This window comes from Rhinatrema bivittatum, chromosome 14 (assembly GCF_901001135.1).
Source record: "Rhinatrema bivittatum chromosome 14, aRhiBiv1.1, whole genome shotgun sequence".
NCBI lineage: Eukaryota > Metazoa > Chordata > Amphibia > Gymnophiona > Rhinatrematidae > Rhinatrema > Rhinatrema bivittatum.
The window spans coordinates 18,723,849-18,737,311 of NC_042628.1; the positions used below are offsets into that span (position 1 = coordinate 18,723,849).

Genomic DNA, 13,463 nt, shown 5'->3' on the forward strand with positions numbered 1-13,463 from the left:
GTACTGGATAAAAGTTTGGGAAGCACTGATCTAGAACCTTCAGCTCAATATATTGCTAAAAAGACCAACAAACGGAAAGAACTGCTTTCATGGCATTCCAATCCCAGTCAACCACAAAAAAACATTTACTAAAGTCAGCTATTTAGCTTCCCACCTGAGACCACCTGGGTCTTGTCCTACCAATGGACTTAGGAACAGCCATTTTTGGAATTCCACTAGAAGCTGGTCCCCGGAGGTAGAATGGTGGTTCACGTGGAGAACCAAAGCTATTCTGGTTGGTAACATTGGCTAAACCTGTATACAAAAGGAGGACATCTACATGTTAAATATGATTATTCAGCCCATGTAACATTAATTAATATCTTTACATCATCAGTTGAAGTAAACTTGCAAGGATAATCAAGCAAAATTATTAAAGGCACTCAACAAGTATTTCCATCTTATTATCCATTTCTTGTAGAGGGTACACAGTTTCATTCACTTCAGTTAGACAGCATACGTTGGGTCTATAAAGCACTTCAAACATTTCTGTGATACTGTGCAAACTACTTTCCTTATGTTTAATCAAAAAATGCATTCCACAGTCCACATTCTTCTTGAAAAGAAAAAAAATCTGCAAATACTGGTTTATCAAGCTGCTTAGAACAGTTAACAAAAAAGTATCCTTTCTGAAATAAATTATAAAATATGGACTGTGTAAACCAACAGCAACTAGAAAAATGCTGAGACTTATAGAAACATAGAAATGACGGCAGAAGAAGACCAAATGGCCCATCTAGTCTGCCCAGCAAGCTTCACACATATTTTCTCTCATACTTATCTGTTTCTCTTAGCTCTTGGTTCTATTTCCCTTCCACCCCCACCTTTAATGTAGAGAGCAGTGATGGAGCTGCATCCAAGTGAAATATCTAGCTTGATTCGTTAGGGGTAGTAGCCGCCGCAATAAGCAAGCTGCACCCATGCTTATTTGTTTTACCCAGACTATGTTATTAGCCCTTATTGGTTGTTTTTCTTCTCCCATGCCGTTGAAGCAGAGAGCCATGCTGGATGTGCATCGAAAGTGAAGTATCAGGCACATTTGGTTTGGGGTAGTAACCGCCGTAACAAGCCAGCTACTCCCCGCTTTGTGAGTGCGAACCCTCTTTTCTTCTCCCCTGCCGTTGGAGCAGAGAGCTCTGCTGGATGTGTGAAGTATCAGTTTTTCTTCTCCCCTGCCGTTGAATCAGAGAACTTTGCTGTATATGCATTGAAAGTGAAGTATCAGGCTTATTTGATTTGGGGTAGTAACCGCCGTAACAAGCCAGCTACTCCCCTCTTTGTGAGTGTGAATCCTTTTTTCCACATTTCCTCTTGCTGTTGAAGCTTAGAGCGATGTTGGAGTCACCGTAAGCCTGTGTATGTTTATTTAATAAGGGTATTGACTCCAGGCAGTAGCCATCATTCTGGCGAGTCACCCACTCTTCATTGGCAGCCTCTTGACTTTATGGATCCACAGTGTTTATCCCACGCCCCTTTGAAGTCCTTCACAGTTCTGGTCTTCACCACATCCTCCGGAAGGGCATTCCAGGCATCCACCACCCTCTCCGTGAAGAAATACTTCCTGACATTGGTTCTGAATCTTCCTCCCTGGAGCTTCAAATCGTGACCCCTGGTTCTGCTGATTTTTTTCCTTCGGAAAAGGTTTGTCGTTGTCTTTTGATCATTAACACCTTTCAAGTATCTGAAAGTCTGTATCATATCACCTCTGCTCCTCCTTTCCTCCAGGGTGTACATATTTAGATTCTTCAATCTCTCCTCATACGTCATCCGATGAAGATCCTCCACCTTCCTGGTCGCCCTTCTCTGTACCGCCTCCATCTTGTCTTTGTCTTTTTGAAGGTACGGTCTCCAGAACTGAACACAGTACTCCAGGTGAGGCCTCACCAAGGACCTGTACAAGGGAATAATCACTTCCCTTTTCTTACTCGATATTCCTCTCTCTATGCAGCCCAGCATTCTTCTGGCTTTAGCTATCGCCTTGTCGCATTGTTTCGCCGACTTCAGATCATTAGACACCATCACCCCAAGGTCCCTCTCCTGCTCCGTGCACATCAGCCTTTCCCCCCCCATCGAATACAGTTCATTCGGATTTCCACTCCCCATATGCATGACTTTGCACTTCTTGGCATTGAATCTCAGCTGCCATATCTTCGACCACTCTTCCAGTTTCCTTAGATCCCGTCTCATTCTCTCCACTCCTTCCGGCGTGTCCACTCTGTTGCAGATCTTTGTGTCATCCGCAAAAAGACAAACCTTACCTTCTATCCCGTCCGCAATGTCGCTCACAAAGATATTGAACAGGACCGGTCCCAACACCGATCCTTGCGGTACACCACTTAAAACCGCTCTCTCTTCAGAGAAGGTTCCATTTACCATCACACGTTGTCTTCTGTCCGTCAACCAATTTGCAATCCAGGTCACCACCTCGGCACTCACTCCCAAGCTTCTCGTTTTATTCACCAGTCTCCTGTGCGGAACCGTATCAAAAGCTTTGCTGAAATCCAAGTATATGATATCGAGTGCTCTTCCTCTATCCAATTCCTTGGTTACCCAGTCAAAAAAGTCAATCAGATTTGTCTGACAGGATCTTCCTCTGGTGAATCCATGCTGCCTCTGGTCCATCAATTCTCCGGACTGTAGATAGTTCACTATTCTCTCTTTCAACAGTGACTCCATTACTTTTCCCACCACTGAAGTGAGGCTAACTGGTCTGTAGTTACCAGCCTCCTCTCTGTTCCCACTCTTGTGAAGAGGGACCACCACCGCTCTTCTCCAATCACTCGGCACCACTCCCGTTTCTAGGGATCTATTGAACAGGTCGCACAGCGGTCCCGCCAGCACATCTCTGAGCTCCCTCAGTATCCTTGGATGAATCCCATCAGGCCCCATGGCTTTGTCCACTTTCAGATTCTTTAGCTCTTCCCATACATTATCTACTGTAAATGGATTTTCCTCTGTTCCGCTTGCCTCCAGTTTCTTGTTGTGTAGAGATGGTCCTTCTCCAGGGTCTTCTTTAGTGAACACAGAGCTGAAGTATTCGTTTAATATTTCTGCCATTTCTTCGTCTCCCTCCACACATTGATCATTTCCACCTTTCAATTTCACTATACCACTTTGGACTTTTCTCTTTTCGCTGATGTATCTGAAAAATGTTTTGTCACCATATTTTATCTCCTTGGCAATCCTCTCTTCTGCTTGACTTTTTGCCAACTTGATTAATTTCTTAGTCTCCCTCAGTTGAATCAGATATTCTTCTTTGTGCTCCTCCCTTTGGGATCTTTTGTATTTCTTGTATGCAGTTCTTTTAGCTTTAATTTTGTCAGCCACCTCCTTTGAGAACCAGATAGGTTTCATTTTTCTTTTGCTTTTCTTTACATTTCTAACATATAGAGCAGTTGCCTTGGCGATTGCTCCTTTTAGATTGGTCCACTGTTGATCCACATCTCTCTCATTTTCCCATCCATTTAGTTCTTCCTCTAGGTACTTCCCCATTTCCTCAAAGTCTGTGTTTTTGAACTGTAAAACTCGAGTCTTTGTGGTTCTTTTCCCTATTCTTTTAGTGATATTAAACCATACCGTTTGATGATCACTGGTGCTGAGGTGGGCGCCCACCTTGACATCAGAGACGATTTCTCCATTATTGAGCACTAAGTCGAGAATAGTTCCTTCTCTCGTGGGTTTCAATACCATTTGTTTGAACAACTTAATATACATATTAACTTCTTTGTTGTTGACCAGTATTTCCAATGGCATGCATTGGTTGTATTGTTCACAAACGTCCACATTGTTCCTAGTAAGTTAAGTTACCTACCTTCACTTATTTTCATCCACTCCAAATCCATCCCCTTGCTACCACACACAGCAGGCGTTTCTGGACAGTCTGAGGCATCAAGCTTCTTTTCCTTTAGTCTTCTTTCCTGCTCTTCTATTTCCTGATCATATACAAAATATTTTATAGAACCGGAACTTTCAGTTCATTTAACTGAATTCTGTTACATCTTCGAAATGGAATTCATCAGAGCATTAAAGAATCAATTTAGGCAATGTATGCAATAACTTGATTTTTTATTCATACTATAGCATATACTTTGCTACAAGTGCAAGAGTAAATGTCACACAATCTTCTCTCCAGGTAATCACTAGGATACACTGTAATTAAGAAAATTAAAAAGCATCTACTCCTCAGACTGTCAGACAATTTTCAGTTACAGCTCAATTCAAACCCATTATGGGGCAATTTTCAAAAGTGCCTGCATTGGTGCCAAGTCCACAGGTACTTTTATCTGTGGACTTTGCACCAAATTTTCAAAGGAAACTGCCTTGGGAAAAAGTACATGCAGACATTTGCACCTGTTTTCCTGCAGGAACAGCTTCGCACAATGTAGACAGTTTTATCCCCATTAAGGAAAAATTACCAGGTCCATAAAAAATTATTAGCCAAGTTGACTCAGGTGTCATTTCATTTCATATTTCTAGGAGAGAGCAATAGGGAATGGACTTTCCTATTAGGATATGCTGAGTTCTTTCCAAGTGACCCAGACTGTTAACCATCAGAGAGAGGATGCCGAGTTCAATTTTTCTGTCTCAGCATTTTTTTTTCATTTACTAACATTTATAGATTGCTTATTTTAGCATAAACATCCAAATCAAAGTGGTATATATATCATGTAAACAAAGCATAAAATAAAAACATTAACATGTATCCAAAGATTGAAAACTGAACATCATGAACATGGTACAAATAGCCAATTGACCTGGGTAAACAGCTTTTGAAAATTGCCTGTCCCCCAATCTAATCGGATTGGTAGAGTTTGATTTTTCTATTTCTAGTACTTAAGAACATAAAATATGCCATACTGAGTCAGACCAAGGGTCCGTCAAGCCCAACATCCTGTTTCCAACAGTGGCCAATCCAAGTCACAAGAACCTGGCAAATATCCAAACATTAAATAGATCTCAAGCTACTATCGCTTATTAATTAATAGCATTTATGGATTTTTCCTCTAGGAGCTTATTCAAACCTTTTTTATACCCAGTTACTCTAACTGCTGTAACCACATCCTCTGGCAATGAATTCCAGAGCTTAACTATGCTAACTTCATGGAGTGCCCCCTAGTCCTATTATCAGAGAGTAAATAAAAGATTTACATTAACCTGTTCAAGTCCTTTCATGATTTTGAAGACCTCTATCATATCCCCCCCTCAGTCGTCTCTTCTCCAAACTGAACAGCCCTAACTTCTTTAGCCTTTCCTCATAGGGGAGCAGTTCCATGCCCCTTATTTAGGTCACCCTTCTCTGCACTTTCTCCACTGCAACTATATCTTTTTGAGATATGGTGGCCAGAATTGCACACAGTATTCAAGGCGCAGTCTCACCTTGGAGCGATAGAGGCATTGACATCCACAGTTTTGCCATTCCCTTCCTAATAATTCCTAACATTCTGTTTGCTTTTTTGACTGCCGACAATTTCAATGTATTATACACTATGATATCTATCTCTCTTTCCTGGGTGGTAAACTTCCAAGACAGAACCTAACACTATAACTACAACAAAGGTTATTTTTCCCTATATGCATCATCTTGCACTTGTCCACATTAAATTTCATCTGTCATTTGGAAGCCCAATCTTCCAGTCTCACAAGGTCCTCCTGCAATTTATCACAATCCACTTGAGATTTCACTACACTGTATAATTGTGTCATCTCCAAATTTTATCACCTCATTTGTCATACCCCTTTCCAGATCATTTTTAAATATATTGAAAAGCACTGGTCCAAGTACAGATCCCTGAGGCACTCTACTGTTTACCTTTTTCCACTGTACTCCTATTGATCGGATATGCTAAGGTGTGCATTTGATTTTGTAGTTAAATATATCCTAGTGGATTCTATTCACCTCTGATAAAATTCTGGGAACCCACTGGCCCATTATTTCTTGTTTTTCTGGTCTTATGAGGATTCCATATGGATAGTCACAAAATAACCTCTACATCGGTAGGTGATCTAACCAGAAACATTCTATTTAGTGGTGAGTGGCGTTAAACTCAGATTTGTCAGTGCTGACAATTTTACTCTCTCTTCACCTTCTGCAGTTTCTCCTGTTCTCTGTCTTGCTCAGCAATCAGTAATGACAGCTGCTGTGCATGCTGCTCTTCAAGTCTCTTTCTCATTTCTTCCAAAGCCAACATCTTCCTTGTTAAAATCTCTTCTTCTAGGTCAACACAAAAGAGAAGCAGATTTAAGTGCTAGGAATCATGGGGGTAATTTTCAAGGTCATTTACGTGCAATAAACCAGTTTTTATGCATATGAATGATTGTTCTAAAGTAAGTGCACAAAAAAGTATGCTCATAACAGTTTCACTCGTATTTTTAGGTGCTATGTGGGAGGGGGAGCTGGGGTGGAGTCAGCATTATATGCAAACTGTTTTATTTTAAAAAGCATACAAAGTAAATATACACCTGTAAGTTATGACTTTCAAAGAAGGGGGTGTAACTTTATGAGAGGGAATGTGTGCACACACTTGGCCAATTAAACAAGTACTTTGAAAGCAAACTTTCACATGTAAGTTCGCTTTCAAAACACTCAGTAAAGCCTGCGATTACAATATGCATGCAGACTTTATCACTATGCGGGCTGTTTGAAAGTTACCCTCTGTATGACCAATTTTTAAAAATATTTGACCTCCTTCAGCAGAAACACTATTTTTGCTATTAAAGGTCAGATACACAGCCTCTCCATATCTCTTTGAAAATAATCCCCCAACAAATTAAATGTTTACATTACAATATTTTATTTAAGGGTGCGAAAAGAAAAATGCCAAGGCCCCAGGATTTTATCAAGCTAGAGACTACACCTCCATTTCTTGTTACTGCATTACACCACAATGCAGGGTGTCCTTGGGAGCTTCAACTGAGACAATGACCAATTTTCCATCCTCTTGATCCAATCTAGGTTATTCCCTAAACCTTTGTAAGCAAGGACATTGCATAGGGAGAATATTATGGCAGTAAAATAGTAGGAACTATCTTTAAAAACAAACAAAAAAAAGTATCAGTAGTAAACATTTTCTGTCAATAAAAAGGCTAAATTAGCCATTACATGTGGATGATGTCATCTGGTGGCTCTGAATGGAATCTCTCTCCAAGCTAGAACTTTGAGCTCTGAGCATGTGTGGAAGTTCCCATACAGGCATTGCCCCCGGAGTCTCCTCAGTCATTTTTTGTCCAAGCACAGCACAGACATGATCTTTGTTTCTCCTACATCTTTTCTTTAAAAATCCTAAAAGTTACATATATATATATATATATATATATATATATATATATACACACACACACACACATATACATACACACACACACACACACACACACCTTCAGTTTATTCTTCTAAAGTTGCCTCGCTGCCTCTGCAGCCTCACCACAACACTTTTCGGTGCTACTAACAAAGGAAAAAAAAACCCAAAACTTAAAGTTTGGCCTTCTCTTCTACCATGTCTGGGCAGAAAAAGAAATCAATTACAATGAGCAGTTTAATAGTTGTATCTGTGGGAAGATTATGTTCCTCACAGACAGTCAAATTGTTTTATCAATACCTCTGGCTGGATCATGATAAGGAGTATTGCTATGCATGCAGACAGATGTTCATCACTCTACACCTCAAAACTGTAAGTCATAAGTTCAGTGACGACTCAAGCGAAAGCCATGGCTGCTTCTGTTGCGCATCTTTAAAAAGTACCTATTGAAGATATCTGCAAAGCTGCAACTTGGTCTTCCATGCATACCTTTATGTCTCACTATTGTCTTGATAACCTCTCAGAGTGACATTAAACTTGAACAAAGTTTTGCAAAACCCGGTCTCTCTGTAGTCCACTCTCCACAGAGAGGGCTGGGTTGCTTACTAAGTAAACATTCCACTGCAACCCTCAGCTTAGGCTGATGTAATAAGAAAGGATAATTCAGCCTGCTTATCAACAGAAAAGGCAAGTTTGCTTACTGCAAATAGTGTTTTCCATAAGTAGGATGGAATACCCACTGTCTCCTGAGAGAGTAGACTATATATAGTTAGATTAGCTCTGGTATGAACTGAGGAGACTCACGAGGCAATGCCCACATGAGAACTCCCGCAGCAACATCCATGCGGAAACTCCTGCACATGCTCATTAAAGTTCAAAGCTCTACTAGCTTGGAGAGATGAGTCTGTTCAATGCCACTAGATGTGTGATCCACACACAATGGCTAATTCATCCTGCTATCTTCAGATAAAATGGATTATGGTAAGCAAACAATATTTTAATCAGACAGTGCAAACTGTGTAAAATAAAATTGGAGGAACTGTTTATTCTACAAGATGAATGTGGACACTTACTGTCAATTGGACGTCATGTTTTATACAGAGCATTAAATGGCTGCACTCTAGTGTTTGCTATACAATTTGAAAAGGGGAATAAAAGGTAAATTCATAATGTAATAAAAAAAATGAAAGCCGCTAAGATTAAAATGCCACACTGAAAAGATTTAGCGAAAAATGTTTTTTCCTATCACTAAAGTAAAATTTTACTCACAGAATATTTGATAGCATATTTCCCCACAATTAACCATGCATTACATGCAGTAAAAATTTTGTGATTCAAAATATTCATACTCATTGTACTATGAATAGATATTTCATTTTTCTTTATATAAGCTGATCCTGGGTGGCATCTCTGTTCTTGTAGTCGTTTTTCCAGTTCCGTCTTTCCAATTGTCAGTACACCGAAAGGGTTGTTTTCTTTGTGTGCATTGTCCAAATCCAAATCTAATTTGCGTTTAACTTTATTTTCAAAGCTGCTCTCCAAACTCTGTTGACCTGAGCAAGATACATTTGGAGTATCCATCTGCTGTTTCACACTCTGATTTTGCATCAATATTGGAGATGGTGTTTCGACATCGTAAGACTTATTCAATTCTACTGGTGAACAATGTTTGACATTTTCTGTCAAACCATTTGAGCTTATTCCATTCTGGGTTAGCAAATTCTGAGTTTCTAGAAACTGACTTGTTGCATATGGCTCATGATATTTTACTGGTACATTGCACGTATTAGTCTCTTTACAAACTGATGCCATGTGACTCTCCACTGTAGGATTTGCTTTGACGACACTGTTTTCCAGCTTGTTAGTCACATACTGACATGATTGATTTAAACTGTCTAAAATGTACACATCACAAACTTCCACAGCATTTTTATTAACATTATGACCTTTACTGGAAAGAGTTCCAGTTTCATTCATGGCAAATTTTGGCACAGATTCAGACACAGTCATATCATCAGCAGCATCTTGTATAATCAAGTCTGCTGCTCTTTCCTTTTCTTTGGGGCTTAATTCATAGGCATTCACTGGGTTATTGATAACAATGTGCCCCATAGATAAAGGCCTGGGACGTCTTCTGTGCATTTTTGGACTCAGACTTGGCTCTGGGCTTGGTAATTTGGCATAAGAACCTGTAAGGCTTTTGACAATGCTACTTTCATAATCCAGTGCAGAAACGTTTTTCAATTCTTCATCAGATTCACTTTCTAGAGCAGTAGGTGTTCCAGATCTCATAGGTATATCCACTTTAGAAAAGCTAGACAAAGTGGTTGTGTTCATGCTGTTTATTTGAGCAGAGGCACCTTGAAGAAGAATATTTGATTTATTAAGACTTGGCTTATCAAGCATCACAGGGCTACAGCTTCTGCTCCTACTCATAAACTTTGCCTTTTCTTTTATGGAGTCACTTATTTTAAATGTTTCATGTTGCTGATTAGAGTGGATACCATTACAAGTTTTTCTTGAACTGCTCCTCCTGCTGTGTTCTCTTTCTATGTACTCTCTGGACTTCTTCAGAAGGTTCTGAAGACTCATTAGATAGGGATCTGGAACTTCCTCAGCAAGTGGTAGTGGCTCATCTAATTCTTTGGTATTTGAGTCCACGTTTGGGGACAGCATGTCCTGTGTTGTGCTCAAAGATGCTGCTGTCTGCGTGTGAAAACTTTTCTCTGAGTGGCTAATTTTAGGACTTTCACTTTGCTTTGGAGAAACACATTCATTAGTGTCTTTAATTGAGTTTGTCCCAATTGATTTAAACTGTGCATCAGAATCTGACGACATACACTCCAATGTCTTTTCAAGCTTTGTAGATCTGCACTGTTCAGTAAGCACTGGCATGCTGATGAAGTTAGGTAATAATGTAAAGCCATTCATGGCTTTGGATTCTGAATTCTGTTCAGAAGCTTTAGACACCTGGTCCAAATCACTCACAGGAGGCATTTTTCTGACCTGCAAAAAATAATGGAAAAACCCATATTTTAGTTTATATTTTTACGAAATACTTTATAATTGTTTTTGTTACATCACAGCAATATCTATTTTAGAAGGATAAATAAAGCTATTGCTTTCAAATGTCACCATTAGTGGACAATTGCAGGTGTCAGGTTCCAGAAGACTATAACCCTTTCTGAAAGCTATCAAAAACTACTTTGGGTACACAAGGCTTACTAAAAGGATCAGGCTGGAGATGACAGCATCCTCAGGGAAGATGAATAAAGCAAAATTTAAACACTAAACACTATTGGGAAAGTATATGAACAAAGTTTATTTCTGGAGTAGTCCATGCTGAAGTGCCATTTTAGAATTTAAAATAAAATTTAACCATTTCAGTTAATAACCACTTAACATGCAAGCTAGTTAATTTGTATGGTGCTCTGTCCACACTATGGGCCGGATTTTAAAAGCTTTACGCGCTTAGGACCTATTTTATAAAGGCCCGGCAATGCGCGTAAAGCCCATGCATGTGTCTAAGTCCAGGGGCTTTACTAAAGGGGCCATCCAGGGGTGGGGTCACAGTTTTAGGGCCCAGCGGTTTCCTCTTTTTGGGCTTCCAACTCAGCTGGAAATAGCTTTAACTGGGCTGCGGTGACATGAGCATTAAATTGCAACGATTTCGGAGCGGCCTGGGAGGGAACAGGGGAAGCCCGTGGGCGTCAGCACGTGCAAGGGACACTAGTGTGCACCCTCTTGCATGCATTGACCCCCAATTTTATAACATGCGCACACCTGCTATAAAATTGGGCGTACATGTGCGCGCGCCAGGGAGCGCACACACATGTACACCCACGCATACTTTTGAAAATCTACCCCTATATAAATATAAATAAGTTATAAGAATTTTATATAAGATCATTAGATAATGCCAAGAAACATTGACTTGTAATCATGTTTTCCTGAATGGGACAATGAATTTTTTTTTATAAAGTTCACAAGAATAACAAAATATTGCTCATGGATTAATCTGGTGAAGCTAAGCAGAAAATATAAGAGATAGGAAATAACATTTGAATAGCTTTATTTTTATACATATACAGATAACTATTTTTAAATAAATCAAATTTTCTAGAAAATTTGTAGTCTTTTCTCACAAAAAGATCAGTGGAAAAAAAAAAGAAGACAGGATTCAATATGTTTTTCCAGTTTTCAATCATTCATTCAAGAATTCTTGGATTTTGGTACATATAAATAAAATCTATAGTTTCAGATAATCTAAGTACGTTTTAAAAATATTTTAGAATGCGCAAATCCATACAATAAGGGGGTAATTTTCAAAAGAGTTTGTGTGTATAAATCATCCGGAAGGTTGTGCGGGCGACTACTGCACTTGTAGTAAACATTCCAAGGGGCAGAGATGGAGAAAATTTACATGCAAAATTTCCAGTTTTTGAAAGCATGTGCATAAATGTAAATGCAGAAAACACCACCAACTGACAACCCAGGAATTTTCAAAAACGGATTTATGTGCCTAAATCTGCTTCGAAAATTCAGGCTAAAATCTGTGAGTACTTGGTACTTGCAGACTTTAGCTCTACATGGAATGCTGAAAATTACCCAACAGAATAGCCAAGGCTGACTCCAATGTACAATTTTTCTTTTTTTTTTTTTAAGTTAAGCCAGAAAAACTCAAAACTATTATAAGTAGAAAGATACATTTTTCTACATTAAAGATGAAGAACCACCAAACCATATATTCCTAAAACACTGCTGCTTTCTTTAAAAAAAAAAATAAATCCCGATTTTTATTAAACTAATTAGGAACCAAGCAAATAGAAAACAGAGCCAGAGTCTTCCTCTTCTTTCATCATGCTCTGGATGGCCAACTGAATGCTTTTGCAGAGGCTCCCAATTAATAATCCATAGAATGAAACCATCAATTAACGAGAGTTGCCAAATTGCATCCATGTCATCATGTGATATTAGTTCAGTCCTTATTTTATAACACCCATCCCAATGCATTCTGCAGGACAATCCTTATTTTCCTATGTTTATTTGAATTTCATTAATCACCATATCAAAAAATACCCATAGCAATATACAATAAACAGCAATATAAAACATTAAACAATTAACAGTTACTAATGTGATAAATGGAATGCTACAAAAACAACAATATAGTAAAACTTAATTAGCAAAAGCATAACTTGGTTAGCCAATAAATAATATACTAATAGCATAAAATAAACGTAATCATCCCTAATAATTAACATTTGACAATGACACTTTGTTACAAACAGGCCAATCACACATTATCAACCTTTCGACAAACTAGACAGCCCATCCTCAAAATAATTCAACAACAATTTTCAAGCACAGATATATAAAACAATCATAGGTGACAGCCCATTGACAGTAAATCAGGGAGTACATTCATGAGTATGCAGCAGTGAAGAGGGCACTCTTGGCCAGTTTCCTAAAAAAAATTTTAAAAACCGAAATCACGTATATCTGTAGTTGATTAATCCAAGGAATTCCATAGTTTAGAGACCATGGAGATAACTTTCAAAAAGTTTTACGCATATAAATGGGCTTTTGAAAATTGCTACAATATATGCTACTTTTACGTGCACAGCTCCTTTGAACATTCACTCCTGTATAAAGAAAGGCCCTATTTTTAGTAACCATGCATTCTACATCAGAATTTTTTTTTTTTCTGAGGAGCATAGCATCTATTGGGATGTTAAATAAAACAAAAACAGGACTGGGCTCACATCTTAACTCAGTGTCATATGGGATGTGACCAGTCCAGTAGACATTTTTCTGCAAAATTAATGGAGAAGGCATTTATAAAATAAGAATCGGAGTAAAATCTCATTAAGACTACTATGTATTAATTCACTTCCTACTTAACATTTTCTACAGCAGCACTATTTAAGGTGGGGGAAGAAATAAAATAAAAAAACAAAACAAGCACTCTATATATTTTAGGGCCCAGCAGTTTCCTCCTTTTTGGGCTTCCAACTCAGCTAGAAATAGCTTTAACTGGGCTAAAGTGACATGAGCATTAAATTGCAACTACCCAGGTATTTTCCCCCATTACATACATGCTCCTTTCCATCTAGGTCAATCATCGCA

At 38.7% G+C, this 13,463-nt stretch overlaps 1 protein-coding gene across 3 annotated transcripts in view; it reads right to left on the reverse strand.

The window, feature by feature from the left end:
- CCP110 (centriolar coiled-coil protein 110) overlaps positions 1–13,463 on the reverse strand; it is a 73,711-nt gene that overhangs the window by 37,593 nt on the left and 22,655 nt on the right. For 2 of the 3 annotated variants that reach the window (XR_003852642.1, XM_029576870.1), the window contains exons 4-7: positions 8,684–10,340; positions 6,123–6,250; positions 3,851–3,971; positions 155–294 (exon numbers count right to left, since the gene is read on the reverse strand). Coding sequence is in view for 2 of the 3 variants with exons in the window: in XM_029576870.1 (XP_029432730.1) it covers positions 155–294; positions 3,851–3,971; positions 6,123–6,250; positions 8,684–10,340 (2,046 nt within the window). In the remaining variant the exon portion in view is untranslated. The remainder of the gene's footprint in view (positions 1–154; positions 295–3,850; positions 3,972–6,122; positions 6,251–8,683; positions 10,341–13,463) is intronic. The other variant, XM_029576871.1, reaches the window with a different exon arrangement.